This window comes from Chlamydomonas reinhardtii, chromosome 12 (assembly GCF_000002595.2).
Source record: "Chlamydomonas reinhardtii strain CC-503 cw92 mt+ chromosome 12, whole genome shotgun sequence".
Taxonomy (NCBI): Eukaryota; Viridiplantae; Chlorophyta; class Chlorophyceae; order Chlamydomonadales; family Chlamydomonadaceae; genus Chlamydomonas; species Chlamydomonas reinhardtii.
Window position 1 is genome coordinate 777,240 of NC_057015.1, and position 22,995 is coordinate 800,234.

Sequence of the window (22,995 nt, forward strand, 5' to 3'; positions counted from 1 at the left end):
TCGATTCCTTTTTTGCCGATAGCACGAGCAAAGTCGGCAGCCATTGAGGTAGGTCTGCAGCTGGCTGAAAATCAGTCGATGCCGCTCAGTGGCACATCATGAAGATCACAATAGAGCTTGAGATTCAGCCGGATGAAGTGGGCCTCGCTTCGGAGCTCCTCAGCACGCTGCGGTAAGGAGATCTCAGTTTGGCGCGCCCGCTGCGGTCCTGTTCTGCCTCTTCAGCTGCATGCTCGTGCACATAATACGCGTGGCTTGATAGTGCACCGAATGCGGCCCCAACGTCACCGCCGTGAGCGCGCGCGTCGGGTGCTGAGGTCGATTCGCGCCTTATGGTGCGCCGTCAGCGCCTTGCTACGTCCATGCAGACGCTAGAATCGACCCTCATGCGCACTTGCACCGGCGGCACGGGGCCTGGTCCGAAACCTGGAAGCGGGCGACCTTCTTCGTTCGCTTGGGCACCCCGGCGCCGCGTTCTGTGCTGTCCGCCCAAGTCCCAGGTTTCACTCCGTCTACCTCCGCTTTTGCCGCCCGTGATGCACACGCCAGGACGCTCACCGACCATGTGACGGTCAAGCCTGCGGCCTCGGCGCCCGCAGCCAACGGTGTCGCCCCCGCGCCAGCTGCGCCCGCCGCACTGGCACCAGCGCCCACGCCTGCCCCTGTGGCGGCGCCCGCCGCGCCAGCGGCAGCTCCCGCCGCGGCCGCTGCTGCCGCGCTGCCGCCGCTGCCACCAGGCGTACCGCAGGCCTTCACCTCCATTGTGCCGCGCCTGGGCAACCCCGCCACGCAGCTGCAGGTCAGCAGATAGCGGTGGAGGGAGGGTTGCATGGACACGGTTCCGGAATCAATTGGTGCGGGGTGGGCATACCGTATCGGGCGCAGCCTGTGCGTGGGCTGCGGGTCGCTTGTGTTGATAAGATGACCCACAAAACAGACCCGGTTCACTATTGTTTGCGTGTGTGTGCGCGTTTGTGCGTGTGTGTGTGTGCGTGTGCGTGTGTTAAAAAGCACAACGAAAACGGTGCGTGTGTGTGTATCTGTCATGTCGCGGTAAACGGCAGTGGCACAACTGCGTGAGGCAAGTACTCCTGCTGTGCCATGCTGAGCGGAGCGGAGAGCGATGTGCTGCTGGCGTGCCGCTGCTGAGCTGCGGGTCGGGACATGGCGCTGTGACTGGCGCCGGCCGCCGCACAGCGGCGTGGCACACGGCCCCGCATGCAGACGCTAATGCTGGCGATCACGCCCGAGTACTCGAGGTTTTGCCTTATGCTGTCTGGATCACACAAATCCATTCTGTCCTTCGCCACGCACACAGGCCATTGCGGACGCTGTGGCCACGCTGTCAGGCGCTGGCGAGCAGACCGACACGGCCATTGAGGTGCGGGACGTGGCCGAGGGTGGGGTTGTGCGGCAGCATGGACGTGCAAGTGCGGACATGCGGCGGCACTTGGCTGCACAGGCGCACGCTGGTTTTACCCAACGACGCCATGCTTGCTTTGTTCGGTTCGACGTCTCACGCCTCCGCTCCACCTGGTTCACTCCACTGTTTTGCCCGCCTTGTTTACAACCCCGCCTTGTGATCTAGGCACTCCGTTCTCCATGAACGGCTACCCCCCCTGCGGGCTGTTTTGGGTCTTTGTTTTGTTGGGATTGGAATGTTCTAGCCCCTCGTAACACCTTCACCCATACACACTTTCGCTTGCCTATTTCCACCCCCCACCACCCCCACCACCCACCTCCAGGACCTGGTGGAGGCTCTGGACGCGCAGGTGTTCCAGTCGCCCGACGTCATTGGCAACCCCGCGGGAGTGGTGAGAGCTGGCAGGCGGGAGGCAGGGCTGCGTTGGGTGACTTGGTCCCGGATGGGTGGTGGGCATCTGAAGGGGGCAAGACAGCATGCGGCGTTGTTGATGCGTACCGTGCCGTGTGCCGCGGTGGGCCGCTTGGTAACAGCTCGTCGGTATGCCGCTGGCGACAGGCCTTCCTCTCGTTCCTGCACCGCTCCTCCACCTACGCCTGCACTCCACCTTCCAACCCACCTGCTCAACCCACCCCCACCACCACCCCCACCCGAACCCGCCCTTCCCCAGATGCCCTACATGGCTCTGTACCAGCGGCTGCCCGAGGACCTGCAGCCGCGCCTGCGCGACAAGCTGGTGCCGCGCGTGCTCAAGGCGCTCACCCGCAAGCGGCCCATCAACGCCGACCGCACGCAGTTCTTCCTGTACGCAGACGCCTTCGCCACGCTGGTCAAGTTCGAAGCGGTGGCCATGCCGGGTGAGCGGCGTGGAGGGAGTGGAGGGGCCGGCGGTGGCAGGGAGGGCTGGGAGGGGCTGGGGGGCCTAGCGGGTCCGGGTGAGCGAATGCGGTCAAGTGGGCTCCTTCCGGCTTGACGCAGCGCCTCCGCGTTCGCCTGCTCCTCCTCTGCCCGTGTGGCGGACTTCCGCCCCCTGCACCATCACGACGCAACGCAATGCAACGCAACTCGCCACCGCCGCGCAGGCGCGGTCCAGACGCTGCAGCGGCTGCTGGGCAAGCAGGACACCCGCTGCGCCGGCATCACCATGCTGGGCAAGACCGTGGAGTACTGCGGAGAGCAGGTGCGTGCGTGCCAGGGCGGGTGCGGGGGAGTCGGGGAGTGGGCGTGTCGGTTGGTGGGGTTGGGAGGCTCCCGACCTTCAATCTGAAACACCCCTTTCCAACCACCTGCACAACCCCAACACCCCGGTCCAGACACATGCACAACCCCAACACCTCCAACAATCAAACCGCCAACAACCCGATCACCATCGCCGCCCCCACCTCCGCAGCTGCTGCGGGCGCCTGAGGCCACGCTGGGTGGTCTGTGGCGGGCCACGGAGGGCTGCACGGAGGAGGCGTTCCGGTACGACCTGCAGTACATCTTCACAACACTGGTGCGTGTGCAAGGCGGCGTGCGCAAAAGGGGGCGTGCGGCGTGGAGTGGAGGGCTGGTCAGGGTTTTTTCTTAAGGTGCTTATGGGGCTTTCACAGCACGTGCTGTCGCCTCCCCCTTCGCGCATGTCCGTGCTGAGGTGACTCTCACCTCAAGAAACCCTGGCATCATCTACTCCCGCCGCTGCCACTGCCTCGTCACACGCACCGCATCCCTCCCCACAGCAAGCCCTGCTGCCGCCCAACTCGCCTCTGCCCGGCCTGGGCGCCGCCCCTCCGCCGGAGCCGGAGGCAGCCGGCGCGGCGCCCGCCGCCGCCCCCGGCGCCGCGGCCTCAAGCGGCCCCGTCGCCGCGCCCGCGGCCGCCGCGGCGCCGCCCGCCACCAACCCCACGCTCAAGTCGGTGCAGCACGTGGGCGTGTACTCGGGCCACGCCAGCAATGTCTTCACGCTCGCCTACGACGCCGCCAACGGCGCGCTGGCGTCGGGCAGCCAGGACGGCCACGTGATTGTGTGGGGGCCGGACGGCCAGCCCGCCAACCGGTGAGGTGGTGGGATCTACTGCGCCGTGAGAGTACAGGGCAGAGACGGGTGGCGGCTGTGGTGGGCATGGGGTTGTGCGCTCTTAAGAACCGCAGGGCGGCAACACTAGCTTCATCGCGTGCGCCCTGACTTGACACCCAAAGATGCGCCTCCTCTCCGCCGCTCTCAGAAAGACGTCCAAACAAACAAACACACGCACACGCACCACAACACACGCACCCACGCACAGTCCCTAACACACACACACACAACCACACACGCAGCATGGACTTCTCCACCCACTTCATCTGCTCGCTGGACTTCCTGCCGCGCACCGGCACGCTGCTGGCGGCCGGCGTGTCCACCGACACCAGCGGTCTCATGCCCTCCTGCGTCGCCACCTTCTCGCCGCCAGCCGGCCGCGCCCGCGGCGTGCCCTGGCCGTCGCGCGGCCGCGTGCCCAGCGCGCGGCCCGGCGGCATGATGAGCTTCGCGCGGGCTCTGGGCGGCGAGGGCGAGCTGATGGCGGTGGGCGAGAATATGAGCGGCACGGCTCTGGCCACCAACGCGCCCGGGCAGGTGCGTCAGTGCCTTTGGGGTGTGCGCAAGGGGCTTGGGCCAGGCGGCGCAGCCATGTACCACAGCGCAGGCGAACAAGAGCGACGTGACGCCAAGTTTATGCCGCCGCTGCTGCGGCTGCCATACGGTACTCGGCCCCACCCGCCACCGCCCACCCACCTTCTGTCCATCATCCATGTCTGACCCTCCCGGCCCGGCCCCACCACCCACCCACGCCGTACACGTGCGCCCCGCCCCACACCCATGCAGGACGTGGTGTCGCTGTACGACCTGGCCCGCGGCTCGCCTATGGAGCAGCTGCAGCCGCTGCTGATGTGGGCGGAGCACCGCGACATGGTCACGTGCGGCAGCGCCTGGCACGCCAACCCGCACGTGTTCGTGAGCGGCGGGCGGGACTACTGCATCAAGGTGTGGGACACGCGCACGCCGCAGTCGGTGGGCGAGTTCGGCACGCTGGACAGCGCCAGCGGCCGCGTCATGGTGAGCGCGGGAGGGGCTGGGGAGGGGCTGGAGGGGGGGACGGCATCGGTGGGGTGGGAGTCAGGTTGAGCTGTCAAGGGTGGTGGTCGCCAAAGCCACCGGTCCGCTTCTACCTGCAACCCTCGGCGTCCACCCACCCAGGGCACCAGGTGCACGCCTGCCTGTGACGCGCGTCCCCAACTGCACCCGCACCCGCGCAGGCGCACACCGACATGGTCACGTGCCTGGACACCACCGACTCGCTGCTCATCAGCACGTGTGAGTTGACAAGTGCCGACCTGCACAGCCTGGCTCGGTTGCCAAGGCACATGCACACTTGCGTACTTACCATCATTGATTCCTCCGCCCTCGCACTTGCTTCCTTCCTTACCCCTCTGATCCTCCCGCCCCATCCGTCTCTCCCTGCCTCGATCGCGCGCACACATCCACCCATGCACACACAGCCACGGACGCGTCCATGTGCGTGTGGGACTTCCGCCAGCTGTCCATGGCGCACGGCACGGCGGCGGCGCAGCTGGTGAAGATGCAGATCGACCAGCAGCCCTGCCTCAAGGCGGCGGTGTCGGGCGCGCCGCACTCGCGGCTGGCGGCCATCAGCACCTACCAGGGTGAGAGACCAGGCGGCGGCGCAAGCACAGGGAGTTTGGGAGGAGCGGCGTGGGGTGGCGGGGTGAGGGCTTCGCATGGGAACGGAGAGCGGGCGGGAGCAGGGGCAGGATGAGCAGCGCTCAATCAGCACGTGTCAGCGGCTCAAGGAATGATGCGCACGTGAGGCTGTGGCCTTGCCTCCCAGGATTCCTCGGCTCCTTTCGCTCCCTGTCCTCGCCATCCCAACCACTACCAGCACCACACAGCCACCACTACCGCCACCTCCAGTCCCAACGCCATGCCTGCGCCCCCTGCTCGCCCCCGCCCGCCCCTCCCCGCTCAGGCCTGTACGTGATGGACCTGACCGACATGACCGCGCCCGCCACCCTCATGGTGCCGCCGCTGTCCGACGGCCGGCCCTTCGTCTACTACCACGACATCCGCTGGGCGGGCGCCCCCAACGCGCCCGGCCAGCCGCTGCTGTTCGGCGCCAGCGCCGACCCGCGCATCGACCTGTTCAGCGTCAGCTTCTAGGCGCCGCCGCTGGGCAGGCAGGCCCCTGGGTAGGCAGGCGTCGAGGCGGGCCTCTAGGCAGGCCTGTTGGCGCCGCAGCTGGACGGCCTGAGGCGGCTGGGGTCGAGGGGCTGCAGTGTGGCGGAGCAGGGCTACGGTCGAGGGTTGGTGTGAGGTTTGGTGACGGCCTGATAGGGCGATGCAGGAGTAGGGGAGATGGAGGTGTGTGGAGCTAGGAGGCGGGCTGGCGGGGACGCAGGATGGCGCTTCGCCTGTGTGGCATGCAAGGATGCAGCGGCATCACAGATGGTATCGCAGATGGATGGAGTTGGAGGGTCGTTGGGTTCAGTCACGGACCAGTGCTGCGACAGGCTGAGAGTGGACGTCGGGTGGAGGTACTAGGGATGAGAGGTGTGACCTGCGAAGGCGGGGGCGCGGGGCCATGCGCAAGACATGTGCCGCCACCTCCCTGACCCGGATAACGGCAAAGCTGCGCAGGTGTAAACCATGTTGTATTTGCTGCGTGTGCGTCTACCGCCGTCTCGACTCAGCAATGGCTGCCGCGCCGGTGACTCTGCAGCATGTGGACCTAGACGTCCAACGGTCCCAGACACCGGGGATGCAGGTCGAGCGCGCCGCTCCGTGCTTGCCTCCATGGCGTAGTTGTCTCCGACGCATTGAAATGGCACCATGGCGACCAGCTGGAGTGCTGGACTGCCACATGTCCGTACAGGTCCGTACGGGTGGAACGGCAAGCCTGGGCCTGGCTGGATGCTGGAGGGCGGACTGTACCTCCTGCCCACACCCGCCGGCCGCCACTGCTCCGCACTCTGCGCCTGCCCGGGTACCCAAAACCTGCCCCACAAGCCTGTCCACCTTGGGCTGAATTCTGAACACTGACCGTTCTACTCAACACCCCGCGCGTTTGACGTGCTTCAAGGGGGTCATCCTTACAGACCTCACCGTACCATAACCTCTGCCTTACCACGACACTGTCAGTCGCACTGGCGCTGCATGTTTGGCCCTCCAACCAAGCTGGCCAGTGTGGCCACAACAGAAGCCAGGGAGTGCATCAGCCCTCACCAGCGGACATGCCGTCTTACGGCTCCGCTGGGGCATCGTGCCATGGCGGTGAGCAACGTTGTCTTTGCCTGTTTGGTTGGTACATCGGTACGCCTAGGTAACCCAGGTTCCACGACAACCGGAACGGTACAAACTGGGATTAAGCGCTAGCGCTACACAAAGCGCGTGCATCAATACCTCCCGACCTCCTCATGACGCGAACATCACCCGTATACATGATGGAAAGTGGCAACAGCTATCCTGGGAACACCGCACAGTTCTGTGAACGCCATGAACACGTTGAACACACAGAAGCATAAACAGAGTACGGTAGTACGGGCTGCGTATGGAAGGAACAGCCCTTACACTTCAGCTGCACATTACTCATTCTTTGGTGGGCGACAGGCAGCACCACACTGCCGCTGCGCCTCCATTAGCACCACGTCGTTGTTACTTGTTACGAACCATAAGCTTCATTCACATTACGCTTCGCATACATGGCTATGCTACCTCCCCACAGGCCCCATGTCGAGGAATGCAGCCTAGGGGCGGGGTGGCGGCCGCCGCCCCAACACCCACCGTTTCCGCGGGGGCGGCCGTGCAAGTCTCTTGGGGCGGGCCCGCTAAGGCGCCGGTGAGCCCAGGCCAGCAGGCGGCGCCTGGGGCTGGCCGCGTGCGGCGCTGCTGCCGGGACCGGTCGCAGGCGACGGCGGCGGCGGTGGCAAGGCGACGGCAGGCGGAGGCAGTCCGTGGCTGCTGCCACCATCATCGCCAGTCCTGGGATCGCCCTCGCAGGCAATGCGCACGGGCACGCAGCAGAAGGTATTGTTAATGACGCGCCTCAGCGGGTTGCAATCCAGCAGCCTCGCCTCGTTGCCGGCGCATGTGACGTTGTCAAGCGCGAGCCCCATTTGAGGCGCCGCGGGCGGGCAGGACAGCGAGTACACTGAAACGCTGGGCCGCCCCACGGCGCGTGCTCGTGTGTACGGCAGCCCCAGCTGCCTGCACGCCACCAACGCGCCCATGTCGTCCATATCAAACTCGCATATGCCGCCCACTGCCCCGCCCGGTTGACCAGCTGCAACGTGCCGTCAGGCAGCAGCCGCGCGTCACCTGGCGTCAGCGCAGTGGTGGGCGCAGGCTCAGGGGCCGCTGCCGGCATGGGAGGTGGCCGTGCGGAGGGGCGCGCGGCCGACCCCGGCGGCTGCGTGCTGGCTTCCTGGCACACCAAGTGCGCTACCATCTGCAGCAGCACGCCGCTGAAGGACGTCGCTGGTTAGGCGCAGCGCGTCGGCTCCTCCTGCCACTGGGCCAGGCGCGGGTCGCGGTACTTGACCGCCAGGTACGCGGGGGAGCGCCGCAGCGTTGCGTCCGCCCCCAAACGGCCCCAGGAGTCGGCAGCCGCCGCCCTTGCCTCCGCCGCAGCCGCCGCCATCCGCCCGGTGCCGTCCACTAGCTCCAGCGACTCGTTGGCCGCCATGCAAGAGCCGGAGATGGGCACGAACAGCGGCGGCAGCGGGCGGTCCCGGTAGTCCAGGTACACGTAGCGCAGGACGGAGCCGCTGACAGGCTGGCCCAGCGAGGCGCACACGTGGGCTGCAAGGCAGCGGGTGGAGTGGGAGTAGCCGTCCGGCGAGCTGTAGGGCGCACCCAGATTCTGTGACACGGCCTGCGGCCAGTCCTGGTTGAAGATGTCGCCCCACCAGATATCGCTGCAAACCTTGCGGTACCGGCACTGCCACATGACCTCAAGGATGCCGTTACTAGGGCTGCTGCCGTTCACCAGGCGGAAAGAGCCCTCGCCGGCGCCCGGCGGGAGGCCGGCGGCGGGCTGGCTGGGCGCGGGCGGCAGCGGCGGGGACACGTCGGGCTGGGGCGGCGGGCCGGCGGCCGCGGTGGTGGCCGTGGTGGCCGGGGCGGCCGCCGCAGCGCCGTCTGTGGAAAGGAGGGCAGCCTCGGTACGTTTGGCCAGAAGGGCGGAATGGGCGGCGCCGGCGGCGCCTACGACCAGTTGCGTTTGGGTAGCGAGATCGATATTACAGGCGGAATGCAGGCCGTCATGCAGAATACGGACCCGGCCAGGTTAGCCGCGTTACTAGATTCCATTTGGGAGCACAGGAGCATAAGCACCCCCATTCGGGGACCAAACTAGCTGCATATATAAGTGTTGCAGGCGTTATAAGGGCCCCCCGGCCCGGGCCTCGGTTTCTACAAGGACAGGAATGCACGTCGTGCTCACCACCTTGTAACCACACACACAGAAGGGCGGCATGGGCGGCGCCGGCGGCGCCGGTGGAGGCGCCGGCGGCCACGGCTGCAGCTGGGCTGGGAAGCACGTGACTCGCTTTACCACGCCGCAGAGCAGCAGCCCCGAGGTTCCTCCGATGGGGTCGGGTGTGGGAAGATAGGCGCACTGGTCTACTCGGGTCTCGTTGCCTTGGCAGCGCAGTCCATCCAGCCTGGGCGCGCTGGGGCTGTCCGCCACGAGGCTGGCGTTGAGGTTGAACAGGGGCGCCAGGGAAAGGGGCACCGACACAAACTGGGTGTCGAAGGCAGCGGCGTCGCCTGCCTGCTGCGGCACCAGGCCCAACTGCCGGCACACGACGGCCAGTGCCTTGTTCAGCTGTGGGATAAGCGGCAGGTAGAGGTGGTCAGTGGTGCTGACGCGTAAAGGAAATCGTTACCTGAACAGCACGCGTGGACACCCTTGTTGGTGTTTGTGACGGCTCGCCTGGGGTCCCGCAGCCGCCCTTGATGCACCAATCAACATGACACCAACCAACATCACAGCACTGCTGTGCCGGACTGCTGCCGTGTCTCACCATGTCCGCATAGTTGCTCCCATCGGCGGCAAGCTGGGTGCTCCCTGCCGTTGAGGGCGGGTTGGAGCGGGCTGCAACTCGCAAGTATGAACCGAATACAGTCCGCACCCGCATACGGTACAGTTATCTTCTCCATAAGTAGCGGCTCCAACCCGCCCTGACACGCTGCCAGAGTCACTATGCTGCGAAGTCTTTCTGACTACTACTGCCAACCCTCACGCCGACCATGTCCTAGCCCTGAGGGTTGGCAGTAGTAGTCAGAAAGACTTCGCAGCATAGCGACTCTGGCAGCGTGTCAGTCGACGAGCACGTCGATGAGTGCTCAAAAATGGGCAAGTGCCGGTCCGTGTACCAGCTGGTCTCCTGGCCGGGCATGGTATCGAATTAGTAAGTAGTTTGGACCCCTATGCCCCTGGCCTCCGCCCCGGTAGCGGCTGTCGTACAACCGGTTCAGCGCCGAGTCCGCCGTGGAGTCCAGCGGGGGTCCAAACGTTCTCAGCGCGCAAACCTCAAAGCTCTGCCAGGCCCCACCCCATGCCACCTCCAGCGCCTGCGACCGCTCAGCAAACATGTCGCTGGCCGATTTGCCGGAGGCGCTCGCCACCGGGAAGTCATCGGCAAGGCGACGGCTGGTTAGACCATTCAGCTCCCGCGGCCTCCGGAACCCCCCATCACCCCCCCCCTCCCGGATCGCCGTGTCAAGCTTCATAGTGACTTTACAACCGCTCCCCCCGCGTCGTTGCACGCACAGCAGCATGTCAAGACGGTGCCAAGTGCCGCCTGACCATCTCGCCCAGAGCTCTCCTACGTTCATACCGCACTTGGACATCCGTACGCTGTAGAATTGCAGATGGTCACGTTTCAAGCGTCTACTCGCCGTAAAGACGGTGGCGGCGATGAGCCTCGCCACCGGCAGTCAGGCGGCCACAGGCATGTGACAAAGTAACAAGAGCCCAAGTCCCTGCCATTGTGACCCAACACTTTAATGCCATCCGGCGCAACCGGAAGCCATGCCTTGTCACTTCTCTGTATGCAGAATGGTACCACGGCCTGTCGCACCAGCACGCGCTCATGTGGTGACGTGAGAGCGCCCCTGCGTGAGAGCGCTGTCAGCGGCCCAGCATACACGCCAAGACCAGCCAGACCACCCAGTTGATTCTCAGCGGCCGGGTCAATCGCCGGCAAATCATATCCATAGAAACCATCGAGGTGTCACAACTCATGCGGCTATGCCCCGGCAATTTGCTCGATTGCTACACATGCGCTCACCTGCCATTCAGTAGCTCAGGGGCAGCCTCATAGTAATGAAATTGTGGCCAAACCGCCAACTGCGCACCATCCGCACATCCGTCTCCGCCAGCACCCTATACCTGTCCAGCCACACACGCCTACTCAGCGCCAGCTGTCACCCCGCTGCGCTGCCCGCTCTGCCCTCCTGCGCCGCTCAGATGCTGAAGGCCCCGGGCGTCTGCATCAGGTCCAGCTCAATCTTCTCCGCCTGCACAGCATGACACGGCACATGCGGTTTCAGGGCAGGAATCAGCGACCGCAGCGGGGCTATACCGTAGTGCGGTGTCCCCGCTGCTGCCCCGGTGTCGGTCCAGCCCTGGAGGTCCAGCCCACGGCTCCAGCGCCCGACCCAGCCACCCCTTGTCAGGCTCAACCGTCCCTGGTCGCCATAACACCGTGGCTCTTCTCATAGCGTACATAACTGTGACCCGAACCCGCTTCTAGGCGCTTCCAATGGGCGCTTCCGATGTGGCTCACCCGACCCCCCTAGAAGTATTGTTGGAACCCCTTCCACCCCCCCCCCCCACACACCCGCACAAGAAGCGCTCCATACCCTCGCTCCCCCTCTGATGCCCTTACTTGCCGATGCACCTCACCTCCTCCTGCCCAATGCCCAGCATCTCCTGCAGCTGCAGCAGCACCGCGAAGTTGGGCGGCACCTCGGCATTCTGCAGGTGCAGCTTGTACAGCTCCACGAGCTCCGCCTTAGTGATTGCCCCATCCAGCAGTGGCGAGCGGCAGATGCTGTTCTCCGCGAGCGCCTTCCCCAGCTCCATGTACGCACGTGCGGGCTCGCCAGTTTTGAGGAATGCGATTGCCTTCGTGACCGCTGCCGCTTGACGCGTCCGAGCTAGCGCCCGCTGGTAGCTGCGCGGGTCTTGCTGAGGGCTGGGAGGAATAGGCTGAAGCTCATCCGTCTCCGTCACGGCCGGCTTGCGCTTGCGGTTTTTAAGGATGACCGCGGAGAACAGCGTCGCCAGCCCGATGACAATAAGTGGTGGAATCCAGCACGGTGGCTGCGTAGGATCCCGATAGCAGGGCACGCAGCCTTTCGCTTGCGAAGACTCCGCGACGAGCAGCACCTGCCCCTGCCCCTGCGGTGCTGTGGCAGCCGAAATAGAAGCTACAAGACGACGTGAATGACGCCTGCTGACGCCTTGAAGACGTGCTGGACATCGCAGTGAGCAGGCCAGCAGACCGGGTGCTACGCGTGCTTGCGCCTGCGCTCCTAATACTAGCCCGGTGGCCATATTACAAGCTTATTTATGTTTGAATAAACACAAAACAAGTGTGTGCGCAGCATTTGGGGCCGGTTGCCTGAGCTCATGCCCAATTACCCATGCCTGCTCGGCTGCTCCAACGCCCGCGCCCAAGCCCGCGCCGGAGCCCGCGCCCCATGCCCATGCCTGCGCCCATGCTGTAGTCCAGCGCGCGCATGTAGCCGGTGCGCATGGTGCCCATGCTCAGCATCGAGGGCTTGGCCAGGCTGGATGAGCTATTTGGGGGAGGGGGTTGTCTGCACAGCCATACTGGGCCACTCGAAACATGGGCTCGCAGATCGGCGCTGGGTGACGCACATTCCCTCATCAGGGGCCTCCTACTTTTCCGGTGCATCAGCGCCAGCTGCCTTGCAGACCGGCTTGATGAGGCTTGCGGGGGGGGGGGAAACCAACTTTTTGTCGGGCGCCACGTACTTTGGTCGGGCGCCACGTACTATTAGCTGCTATTGCCTCTTGTGGAAGGATAGGCGGCAGGGAAAACTCATGAGCACGAGCACGGGGGAGGCAGGGAGGGCGAGGAGGGGGGAGGCAAGGAGGTTCGCCGGGGGAATCATCATGGTCCGAGCGTGTGCCTTTCCAAGTTTAGCGAGAAATCCGCTAGCCACAACACTCCGGTCCGGGAGATGAGGTAGGTTTATAAACTTCGGCCGCTTTGGCCTCAGACATTGCACCAACGTGACGCGCGGTGTCACTTGAGGGGGAAAGCCACCTTTCTTTTCCGCGTAGGCACATCCACACGCCTGCCTGCGCTGTCCACTCGTCCACTCGTCCACTTGTCCAGCCCCCCCCCGCCGTCGCCCCCTGCTGCCCATGTACTGGCCGTTATGCACTGTAGAAAAAGTGAGGAGGCCAGACGTTTCGGTCTGGTGCGCATCAGGGCGGCGCAGGGCGGCAGGGGCTGTGTTGAACTAGATTGGGGCGGGTTCAGGCATGGGGCATGTTGCACACAATGCCCAGTGGTTTGCAAGCTGTCCACAGCTTCACTTGCATCGACAGCATAAGCATAATAACCACCAGGTCACCTCGTGCTGTTTGAAACCAATCTGTCCTCGCTATTTCCAGTCGCTTTCAGTCCGACAACAGGTACATACAGCATTAACATGTGCATATAACGTAGCGCAGCTGCCTTCCCAGCGGCGCCCAGAAGGAGAGAGCGACTTTCAATGTGGGGTGTTAACTCGGTGCTGGCGCGAGCCACGAATCTGGCGAACAATGTGACGAATGCTTTAATGGACAGGGGTCCCGAGGAGGATGAAGAGGTACGCGTCGTGGGCTCAAATCGAGGCAGAAGTCCTTCGCGCGCAGAACTAGTGAAGCCCGAATTCATTGGCCTTTCCTGTGTCATTGTAGGACGCTGCTCCAGGTGCTGATGGCACTGGATATCAAACGTAAGTGCGGTGCAGCGCTGTCTCAGGAATCGAATTGATCGTGCGTTGTCACGTACCTTGCAACAGCTTGTCTCGCACCTGCCATGGGTAATATGCGCAAGCATTCCCCTCTGCCCCACGCGCAGCTACGCGAAAGGACCGTTCGACCAGGCATACGGGCCAGGCGAGGGCGAGCTGCCCGACGCAGACGGTTCCTTTGGGGACCACCCCCCGGTCAGCTCCCGCGCCGACGACGCGGCCAGCAGCGGCAGGCCAGCAGGCACGCCGATCGGGACCTATAATTATGGGCCTAGCAACGGCACGGATGAAGCCTCGGCGTCCCGCGGCGCCTCCAGCGCTACGGCCCACGGCCCGTTCACCGCGGATGCTCCTGCCGCTGGCGGTCCTGGGCCCCGCACAGCAAGCCCGCCTGGATTGCCTGTCGACACCACGGACGCAGTCCAACCCGAGCACCAGCATCAGGAGCAGTTACCAAAGTCACAGGCGCCGTCAGGTGCCGGCCCGACCCCCGGCGGCGTTTCGGGTGCGGGCGCGGGCTTGGGCCGGAACCTGAACCTGCTAGGCGCCGCCACCACCACCGCCGCGGGCTCGGCGCTGTCGTTCTTCGGCTCCGCTACCAGTGTGCTGCAGAAGGTGGCGACACATGTGGCGGGCGCGGAGGAGGCGGCGGACGTGGCGCGGCACCGACCGCAGGTGGAGCTGCTGAAGGCGCAGCTGCTGGAGGTGGCGGAGGAGAACGAGGCGCTGGGGGCGGAGGTGGCGCGGCTGCGGCGGGCGCTGCAGGACGCGGAGGACAGCGCGGAGATGCTGCAGGTGGCTGAGCTGGGCAGGGCAGGGCGTGGTAGGAGGGAGAGAGGGGCAAGTGAGGAGGAGGCTCAGCGTGCTGAGGGCCGGTTCTGTACATCAATGCCCGGGAGACAGGGCGTGCTGGCACGACCCTTATCCGCGCTGCACACACGCAGGCCCAGTCCCAGACAGCGTCGCTGCTGCGTCAGGAGCTGACGACGGAGCAGCACGCGCACGAGGCCACGCGGCGGGAGCTGGAGCGCGCCACGTCCAAGCTGCGGCAGGTGCGTGGGGATGTGTCGGTGGCGGCAACGTCGTGGGGGACGAGGGGCAGCGACATGACAGTAGTACGATGCAGCCATGACTGCCGGGTGTTGGTTCCATGTAAGAGGTCTTGGCCCCACGGTGTGACCCCTCGCGTGTGCCGCTGGCAGGCTGAGCAGCAGCTGGACGGCAGCGCGGCGGACGTGGCGCAGCACGACTCGTTCTGGAAGGCGGAGCTGCAGGCGCAGCGAGGCGCGGCCGCGCAGGTGGGCGCGGGTGGGCAGTACTTGGGTTCTGGAGTCGTCAGCAGGCCGCGTCAGCCGCCATGCGAAGCGGCATCTGGTGTGTAGGGTCAACATACTTCTCAGGCACACGTACCGTAACACGACCTGCTGGGGCGGGCGCACGTGCTGCACCTGCAGGCTCAGGCTCGCGTCACGGAGCTGGAGGGCGCCATGGCGGGTCTGCAGGCACAGCTGGAGGCAGCCTCGCGGCGGCACAGGGCCGACGGCACCGTGCACAAGGTGTGTGGTTGCAGGACGTCAGGAGAGAGCGGTTTGCGCAGGCACGCATTACGGTGGTTCGGCTCAAATGTTTCTGGCAGGTTTGCCTTTGTTGGTTGAGGTGTGCCGCAAGCAATGGCTGCCGCGAAAGCTGAAAGGAGCTCACGGACCGTTGCCCTGGTGCGGACTTCATCCCTGACCGGGAAAGCAGACTGATGCAGTGGCGGAGGCAGAGGCCCAAAAGGCCGCGGCCGCCTTCCAAGTCCGCATCGAGTCCCATCTGGCGGCGGCGCAGGCGGCGGCGGACGCAGCAGAGCGCCGCGCGGCGGCGCTGGACTCGGATGTTGCGGCCGCGCGGGCGGCGGCTGAGGCAGCCGTGCGGCGGCACGGCGAGGAGCTGGCAGCTGCTGTGGCTAAGGCTACCGCGGCAGCCGAGGCGGCGGCGGCTGTACAGCTCCGGGACGCCCAGGAGCAGGCGGGTGCAGGCGCTGGAGAGGTGGAGGCGGCGCGCGCGGCCGCTGCAGCCGAGGCCGCTGCGGCACGCCAGGCCACCGCCGCGGCCGAGTCCCGCGCTCAGGCGGCTGAGTCCCGCGCGAAGGCCGCGGAGGCCCGCGCTCAGGCGGCGGAGGCCCGAGTGGAGGCAGCGGAGGGCCGCGCGGCGGCGGTAGCAGCCCTGGAGGCGGAGCTGCGCGGCGAGCTGGCTGCGGCGCAGGAGGCTCTAGCGGGAGCGCGGCAGGAGCTGGAGGCGGCCTTCGGTCGCGGCGCCGCCTCGGACACGGCCGCCGCGCAGCTACGGCTCCAGGTGGAGGAGCTGGAGCGGCAGCTGACAGAGCAGCGGGTCGCGGCGGAGGCGGCATCCGCCCGCGCCACGGAGGCAGAGGCGGCGGCCACGTCGGCCCGTGCTGCAGCCGCTGCGGCGGCCACCCCGGCATCTGCCGGTGAGGGTGAAGGCGTGGACGGTGACGGCGCGCTGGCGAGCATGCGCGAGCAGCTGGAGATGATGAAGGAGCTGTTTGAGGACGAGCAGCGCTTCGGGCTGCAGCACCGCCAGGTGGGGCTGCCTCGGCGACAGGGAGGCGCTTGAGAGGTGTTGAGATTGTCGGAGTACGCGGGCGCATTGCACATTGCTAAGCCCTAGCATTATAATTTTGGTATTTCCTCTCCTCACAGGCGCTGGAGGAGGAGAAGATGGCGCACACAGCAACACGCAGAAAGCTCTCAGAGGCGGAGGCGGCACTGGCGGCTGCGACGAGTAGCCTCGCAGCCGCGGAAGCCAAGCTGGCGGCGACGGAGACGGCGGCAGTGGAGGCGCGGCAGGCGGCGGAGAGGGCAGAGACGGAGCTCCTCGTGGCCTCCAGCGGCGCCACCGCGGATGCGGACCGGGTGGGCACCGTAGTTGCCTTGGAGCGGGTGTTTGGGGGCATCTCAACGTACTGGTATGTTGGCTCGAGCCTTGTGTTTTGCAATACTTGTTACATAGAAGTGAAGCAGATTCTGTCCATCGTGCTTGTTTCAGGAGCGGAATCACGCGGCGCAAGCGGAAGCCGCGGCAGCGGAGGCACGCGCGCGTTGCGAGGCCGCAGAAGCGCGTGCTGCCGCAGCAGAGGCGGCCGCCGCAGCCGCGCAGTCGCGCGCCGACGAGGCGAGCTCGCGAGTGGCGGACGTGGAGGCGGCCCGTGCCGCCGCAGAGGCAGCACTGGCCGCGGCGCAGGCGCAGTCCGAGTGGCTGCAGCGGCAGGTGGCAGATGCTCAGTCAGCGGTGGCAACCGCCGAGGCAGCAGCAGCTGAGCTTCGGCGCGAGATGGGGGAGCTGCAGGCGTCGTTGGCAGCGCTTCGGAGCCAGGAGGAGTCCGACGTAGCGGGCGGCGCGGCGGCCCTTGCGGCAGCCACGTCGGAGGCATCCGCGTTGCGCGCGCGCCTGGCGGAAGCGGAGGCAGTGGCAGCCGCCGCGTCAGCCCGTGCAGAGGAGATGCAGGCCGAGGTCGCTGCCCTGCAGGCCAAGCTCGCGGCCGCGGAGGAGGACGCGAGCGCGTCGAAGCGCCAGGTGGCGGCGCTGAAGCAGCAGCTGGTGGCGCTGAGCGATGAGGCGTCCAGCGCAGCGGCGCAGCAAGATGCGGCGCGGGAAGAGGCGCGCGCGGCGGCTGAGCAAGTGCGTGGGTGTGGCCTGACCTGGCTAGTACCTGATTAGGGCTGTGGACTGGGCGTGGGTGCAGCTTTTAGAGAGCCGGCGTATCGGCGTTGGCAATTGGGTCCGGCACGTCATGTGAGCAGACGCGCCTGTCTATCCCTACCGCCTACACGCTTGTTGTACCTCGGTACCTGTAGGCGAAGCGCGAGTTGGAGGCCGCGCGGTCGGAGCTGGCGCGACAGCGCGAGCAGTGCAGCCGGTAGGTCAGCGGGGGCCTGTCCACCACAGGGCAACACCGGCGCATGTGCCTATATATGCTGCTGTGGACACATCGCACACATGCTGACGTGCTGCTTCTGTCGCCCGATAGGCTTGAGGCCGCGGCCAATGCCGCCGAGTCGGAGCAGCTGCAGCTGTCGGCGCAGTGCCAACGCATGGGCGAGGCGCGTGATGCGGCTGCAGCGCAAGCGGCAGAAGCCGCCGCGGCGCTTGCGCAGCTGCAGGCGGCGCACGGTGCCCTGCAGCAGTCAAACGCCGCGCTGGCGGCACAGGCGGCGGCGGGCGGCGGGCCGGAGGCGCTGCTGGCGGAGCTGGCGGCGGCCAGCCAGCGCATGGGCGCGCTGCAGACGCAGGTGGCCACGCTGCAGGCGGCGCTGGACGAGCAGGCCAACCGCTCCCAGACTGTGCTGCAGGTGCGAAGCCTCGACCTGGACTGTTCACTGCGAGCAGTTGCAGTGGGTTGGGGTGATGTAGGTTGGGTGGGCACTGCAGATGCAGGACGACAGGCCCTGACGAAGGGTACCACGGCGCGCCCTCTTTGCACAAACGCCCTGGGCACTCGTACGGCGCTTATAACCGTGGCAATCTAAACGGCACCTTGCACGATTCACAGGAGCGCGACATGTTCTGGAAGAAGGAGCTGTCAGATCGCGCACTGGCCGTCACCGAGCTCGAGCACAAGCTGCGCGTCGCCAGCGAGGCCGCCGCGCGTGACGCCGACGCCGCGGCGGAGGCGCGCGCCCAGGCGGAGCGCCTGCGCGGCGAGGCGGCGGCTGCGGCGGCGGGCGCTGCGGCGGTGGAGGCGGCGCTGCGCCGGGAGGTGGGCGAGCTGCAGGCCTCCCTGGAGCGCGCGCAGCAGCACGGCAGCGGCTACGGCTACGGCGGCGATCACGACAGCCCTGCGGAGCGGGAGCTGGCGACGGCCAGGAGCGAGTTCATGCGGCTGCAGGCGGAGGCGCGCCGGCTGCAGGTGCGCGGGTGGGACAGCGTGTTCTGCTAGTACCGTGGGGCCGCACCTTGCCACCTTGGCACATGGGTTGCGGGCGGCCTGGATTAATGGAATCTGATTAATTTCGCCTCGCGACAAGGTCAGGATCCAGTGTCGCTGGCTTGCGACGCTCTGCCTACGTCTCGCGCCCGTGCCCCGTGCAGGCCCAGCTGGAGGCAGCGCACGCCGCGACGGCCTCTGCCGCCGCGGACGCCTCGCGCGCGCAGCACGAGGCGCGCGCCGCAGCGGCGCAGCTGGCGGCGGCGGGAGCGGAGCGCGACGCGGCGCAGGCGGAGCTGCGGCAGCTGACGCATATGTATCAGCAGCACCTGGCGACGCAGCGGGAGGAGATGGCAGCGGTGGTGGCGGCCAACTCGGCGGCGCACACGCCCAACCTGGTAGGTGAATTACTATGGGGTTGCGGCTGGCGGAAAACGTGCATTGGGGTGCTTGGTGCAGGGTTGCAGGGACTGGCAGTGGTGTGTGTGCATGTTGTTTGCGCCGTGCCGCTGTGAGCCGTGTGCTTGTTTGCCGTGCGCCTGCAGGTGAGCCGGACGGAGAGCAAGGTGCTCTCGCCGTCCCTGTCCGCCATCGCCACCGCCAACGGCCACGTCGCGCCCGGCACACACCTGCCGCGGGACCTTACCGCGGCAGGCTCGGAGGCGCTGGCGGCGGCGGCGGACTCGGTGGTGGCGGCGCTGGAGGCGGAGGTGGGCGAGCTGCGTGCGGCGCTGGAGACAGCAGAGGGCGAGCGCGAGCGGCTCAAGGGACAGCTGGTGCGGCTCAAGGCGCAGATGATGGCGGAGCAAGAGGAGGAGGAGGACAAGGTACGGGGGCGCTGGGGAGACGACTGTTTGTGGGGCATTTTTATGGACACGATGGTGTGTTGCACGTGAGGGATGGATGTAGATGGGATTGGTGGCAAAATGCGCCGTGTCATCACATGTGCATGCGCACTGTGACCTGCCCGCCTCTGCCTCACAGGTCGGCTGGCGCGTCCAGGCCGAGGTGAAGGCGGCGGAGGAGCGCGTGGCGGGCGAGCTGGCGGAGCTGCGGGAGGCGCTGGAGGCGGCGCGGACGGCAGCGGCGCGGCAGGAGGCCGAGGTGGCGAGTGAGTACACAGCGGGTCCACTCGCGCCCTAGCTCCTTTTGACGACCGGGACACATGTTCCAACCGCTGTGTTGGCGCCTCCAGGGCGCGGTGATGATGAGTCGTGCTGCTGCCGGTTTGGCAGGTCTGACGGAGGCGCTGGACTTGAAGGACACCGAAATCCAGAACCTGCAGGTGTGCACGCGTGGGGGAAGGGGCTGAGGGCGGGGTACGGGGTACTGCTGTTGCTTGAATGTGTTGATTGTCGATACCGTATCTCACGCCTCGCTTTTGACCTCCGCGCACCCAACTCTTTTGTTCGTCCCCGCCAGGCGGCTCTGGGCGAGCTGACCTACGAGAGCGACGCGGCGGAGCACCTGCGGCTCGAGGTGCGCGCCACCGCCAATCGTGCAGCGCGGCTCCAACAGGAGCTTGCAGCGGCGCACGAGGCCGTGTCGGCGGCGGCGGCGGGGCGCGAGGCGGCGGAGCGGCAGGTGGAGCGCTGCCGCGGCGAGCTGGCGGCAGCAGCGGCCTCGGAGGCGCGCATGGCGGAGGAGTGCGCCATGCTGCGGCGCGCGCTGGACCAGGTGCGGCGCCTTGGCGTGGTCCGGTTCGGGTTTGGTTGTGGGCAAGGATAGCGACGGAACTGCAATTTCTGAACACGGAATGCACTCCAGCACGTACGGCGGGGAGCTTACTGTGGACCTGGACAGGTTGGGCGTCATCACTCCCCAGGCCCGTTGGTTGAGGCGCACCTGATCCGCTCCTCATCCCGCTCATTACCCGCTTGCTGCCGCGCTCCCTCGCAGGCGGTGGCCCAGGCCGCGGCCATGCACAGCGAGACCAACGCCATGGTGGACCGCCGCATCGTGGCCAAGCTCCTGCTGACCTACTTCCAACGCAACCAGTCGCGCGATGTGCTGCAGCTCATGGCGCGCATGCTGTGCATGAGCGACGAGGAGCGCAGCACGCTGGGCCTGCTGGGCAGCCGGCGCGGCCTGCTGAGCCGCGTGGCGGGCGCCCCCATGGCGCTCATGTCGGGCGCCGGCCGCATGCTGGCGGGCGGCGGGGGTGGCGGCCGGGCGGGGGCCGGCGGCGGCCCGGGCGGCGGCGACTCTCTGGCGGACCAGTGGGTGGAGTTCCTGCTCAGCCGCGACGAGGCGGCGCAGCGGCAGCAACAGCAGCAGCAACAGCAGGCGTGGGAGGCACAGCAGCAAGGCCTGCCGGCACCCGCTCTGCCGGGGCAGGGGCCGGCAGTTGCTCCGCCGCCGGCTTCGCCTGCTGGGAGCTCGTGGACGCATCACAGTGGCAAAGATGCGCATGGGGCTGCTGCCCCCGGTGCTGCTACTGGTGCTGCGGCAACGCCCGGCAGCTTCAGCGCGGGCTCCCCACCGGCGTCGCCAGCAGCTGCCGCGCCGCAGCAGTTGGGCGATGCAGCCGCTCCTGCTTCCAGCAACCTGCAAACTCCCGCTCACGCAGCGCCTCAGCCACACCAGCCCTCCCCCTTGCCCCGTGCCTCTGCTGCGGTTGCTCCGCCGCCCTTCCTACTGCCAGCCGCTGCATGCACGGCGCTGGGGTCTGCAGCTGCTGGCACCAGCAGTGCCGCCGGCCTGGCGCCTCACTCCGCTACTCCCTCTTACCTGCATGCCCACGGCCATACCCTGAGCGGCCCCAGCGGCTTTGCCTCAGCTGGTGGCAGCTCCATGGCCGCAGCGGCACCCGCCTGGCAGCAGCAGCAGCAGCAGCAGCAGCAGCAGCATAGCGGCCTCCCGCACACGCCCTACTCGAGCTCCATGCTTCCACCACCGCAGCAGCAGCAGCAGCAGCAGCAGCCAGCCACCTCGTACAGCGTATACTCCCAGCCGCCACCCTTTGCCCACTACCCTCAGCTCGGCCCCCCGGCGCAGCCCTACGGTGGCTACACGGCGGCGCAGTACCCCGCCGCAGGCGGCACCGCCCCCGCCGGCCCCGACCTGCAGCAGGTGCTGCAGCAGGTGCCGCCGCATGGCCCGGCCTCGGCGTCAGGGCCGGCGGCGTCTGGCGCGATGGGCTTTGTGTCGGGGCCGCCATCTTCCTCGGCATTATACGGGGGCGCGGCGGGCACGATAGCAGCACTGGCGCCGGCGGCGCCGCCCGCAAAGCCTCCGGCATATGCGGGCGATTGGTAGGGACTCAATCAGGCGCTTTTTGCCCTAACCCCTAAAGAGTCCTGGATTGCTCCTGGATGGAGAACCTGGACTATATAGACATGGCCTTGCGCAACGGCGGGGCATCTTCCATGCGATCCCGCAAGAGAGGTACACTGAGGAATGCTGAGCGAGGGAGCGTGACAGAGTGCATGGATAGGCTGTAAAGGAGGGGAGTGGGAACGGGTGTAGTCACTGGCGGTACTTCGGACTCACTGCATGCATTGCGAAACTGCGAGCTACGGTATGTTAGAGAGCACAGGGGCCAGGCGAATACCAAGACGGTATGTTATTGAAGGCGCGGAACTAGCTGTTGCATTTGCAGCCTCCATCATGACATGCGTCCGCTTGCCGGGCTTACGTGCGGTGCGTCCTGGCTTCCGGTGCTGCTGTCATTCTTCGCCTTCGCCTTAAAGCCCACCCATGCCAGCGGACTGCCACTTGCCCAGCCGACCGGGGGCATCCATGGCTCTACCGCATACGCCGCGGTCCCACGCGAAGCAACACTGTGTTTGGTCTACGCCTAGTACAAGTGATAACCGGGACGGTGTAAGAGGGCTAGCGCTGAGTAAACCGCACGACTGACAGCTCACATCACCGACTGAGGCCGAACGGCGTTGCACCCGAGAACCGCTCCCTCTCCTCCTACTCCACCCACTCGCTCCGCCCCCATGACCGCCGGCCTTCTCTTCATATATCAGGCAAGCATACACACATTCTCAGCACTCAGCAGCGCGAATGCCGCCTCAACCACAGCGCGAGGGGACGAGGGGACCGGTCTTCACGACCTTCAATACAGTCTGTGCATGCAGTCCGCAATGAGGATTTTGCTGACACCCCGACAAACCTTAAATGACATTTCTGCATTCAGCCAGCCAGTACCCGCCACCGTGTTGTGAGAGAGTCCTTGCCTTCCCATGAGTGAGCTGTGTGAAGGTGTAGAACACGAGAGGGACGGGGCGATCAGTCCCACTGTTAGGGCTGTCGGTGCCGTTGGGCGGAGTGATCTGGAGTGATCCGCATCATCTTGCATCCTCATCCGGTCTAGGTTCGCCTGCGGTTGGTTATGCGCTAGCCCTTTCATACAGTTTCGGTTATCGCCGGGGAAGACCAAAATCATTGTTGCGTGCGAGCGAGCCTCGGATGCCCCTGGCCAGCTGGAGTCACAGGCCACCGGCGCGCGTGGGCACCTGGGCGGTGACCATAGCTGGTGGATGGTGGATTTGGGGGGGGGCGCGTTAGCCTGGACCTCAGGCTGGGCAGGCCCACTGCTGCGTGGTGGCATGATCGGCGCCTTGGCGCTGTCCTTGTGGGCGGACTCGGCCAACGTTT

At 66.3% G+C, this 22,995-nt stretch overlaps 4 protein-coding genes across 4 annotated transcripts; 2 read left to right on the forward strand and 2 right to left on the reverse strand.

Annotated features, from left to right (window-relative positions):
- The first annotated feature begins 3 nt into the window (after positions 1-3).
- CHLRE_12g495650v5 (uncharacterized protein) lies at positions 4-6,115 on the forward strand. The gene is made up of 13 exons (XM_043067994.1): positions 4-172; positions 550-799; positions 1,319-1,381; positions 1,746-1,814; positions 2,094-2,280; positions 2,506-2,603; positions 2,814-2,918; positions 3,142-3,458; positions 3,722-4,016; positions 4,266-4,496; positions 4,697-4,754; positions 4,940-5,104; positions 5,428-6,115. The coding sequence occupies exons 1-13, from the start codon at positions 99-101 to the stop codon at positions 5,616-5,618; spliced, it is 2,103 nt and encodes a 700-aa protein (XP_042917993.1). The 5' UTR covers positions 4-98; the 3' UTR covers positions 5,619-6,115.
- A 1-nt stretch (position 6,116) lies between these two features.
- On the reverse strand, positions 6,117-10,142 carry CHLRE_12g495701v5 (uncharacterized protein). The gene is made up of 5 exons (XM_043067995.1): positions 9,899-10,142; positions 9,482-9,552; positions 8,899-9,282; positions 7,944-8,529; positions 6,117-7,737 (listed from the first exon to the last, which is right to left on the reverse strand). Exons 1-5 carry the CDS (start codon positions 10,050-10,052, stop codon positions 7,283-7,285), a joined length of 1,650 nt encoding a protein of 549 aa, XP_042917994.1. The 5' UTR covers positions 10,053-10,142; the 3' UTR covers positions 6,117-7,282.
- Positions 10,143-10,188: 46 nt separating this feature from the next.
- Positions 10,189-12,061, reverse strand: CHLRE_12g495750v5 (uncharacterized protein). Its single transcript, XM_001700470.2, has 2 exons — positions 11,368-12,061; positions 10,189-10,979 (listed from the first exon to the last, which is right to left on the reverse strand). The coding sequence occupies exons 1-2, from the start codon at positions 11,545-11,547 to the stop codon at positions 10,926-10,928; spliced, it is 234 nt and encodes a 77-aa protein (XP_001700522.2). The 5' UTR covers positions 11,548-12,061; the 3' UTR covers positions 10,189-10,925.
- A 91-nt stretch (positions 12,062-12,152) lies between these two features.
- CHLRE_12g495800v5 (uncharacterized protein) lies at positions 12,153-22,994 on the forward strand. Its single transcript, XM_043067996.1, has 20 exons — positions 12,153-12,215; positions 13,069-13,310; positions 13,402-13,439; positions 13,565-14,252; positions 14,402-14,509; positions 14,660-14,755; positions 14,912-15,013; positions 15,204-16,043; positions 16,163-16,375; positions 16,509-17,141; positions 17,318-17,379; positions 17,491-17,812; positions 18,013-18,369; positions 18,552-18,785; positions 18,933-19,214; positions 19,372-19,498; positions 19,623-19,672; positions 19,810-20,064; positions 20,287-22,231; positions 22,712-22,994. The coding sequence occupies exons 2-19, from the start codon at positions 13,215-13,217 to the stop codon at positions 21,643-21,645; spliced, it is 5,862 nt and encodes a 1,953-aa protein (XP_042917995.1). The 5' UTR covers positions 12,153-12,215; positions 13,069-13,214; the 3' UTR covers positions 21,646-22,231; positions 22,712-22,994.
- The last annotated feature ends 1 nt before the right edge of the window (position 22,995 follows it).

What these genes read in the sequence shown, in the direction of transcription:
- CHLRE_12g495650v5 (XM_043067994.1), top strand. Translation starts at nt 99, where the DNA reads ATGAAGATCACAATAGAGCTTGAGATTCAGCCGGATGAAGTGGGCCTC. An exon ending in ACCCCGCCACGCAGCTGCAG is followed by an intron (nt 800 to 1,318) that starts GTCAGCAGATAG and finishes CCACGCACACAG; the next exon opens with GCCATTGCGGACGCTGTGGC. An exon ending in TTGGCAACCCCGCGGGAGTG is followed by an intron (nt 1,815 to 2,093) that starts GTGAGAGCTGGC and finishes GCCCTTCCCCAG; the next exon opens with ATGCCCTACATGGCTCTGTA.
- CHLRE_12g495701v5 (XM_043067995.1), bottom strand. Translation starts at nt 10,052, where the DNA reads ATGTTTGCTGAGCGGTCGCAGGCGCTGGAGGTGGCATGGGGTGGGGCC. An exon ending in CAGCCGCTACCGGGGCGGAG is followed by an intron (nt 9,553 to 9,898) that starts GCCAGGGGCATA and finishes TGCGAGTTGCAG; the next exon opens with CCCGCTCCAACCCGCCCTCA. An exon ending in GCAGGAGGAGCCGACGCGCT is followed by an intron (nt 7,738 to 7,943) that starts GCGCCTAACCAG and finishes GGCACGTTGCAG; the next exon opens with CTGGTCAACCGGGCGGGGCA.
- CHLRE_12g495750v5 (XM_001700470.2), bottom strand. Translation starts at nt 11,547, where the DNA reads ATGGAGCTGGGGAAGGCGCTCGCGGAGAACAGCATCTGCCGCTCGCCA. An exon ending in TGGGCATTGGGCAGGAGGAG is followed by an intron (nt 10,980 to 11,367) that starts GTGAGGTGCATC and finishes CATGCTGTGCAG; the next exon opens with GCGGAGAAGATTGAGCTGGA.
- CHLRE_12g495800v5 (XM_043067996.1), top strand. Translation starts at nt 13,215, where the DNA reads ATGTGGGGTGTTAACTCGGTGCTGGCGCGAGCCACGAATCTGGCGAAC. An exon ending in GATGGCACTGGATATCAAAC is followed by an intron (nt 13,440 to 13,564) that starts GTAAGTGCGGTG and finishes CCCCACGCGCAG; the next exon opens with CTACGCGAAAGGACCGTTCG. An exon ending in CCGAAATCCAGAACCTGCAG is followed by an intron (nt 19,673 to 19,809) that starts GTGTGCACGCGT and finishes CGTCCCCGCCAG; the next exon opens with GCGGCTCTGGGCGAGCTGAC.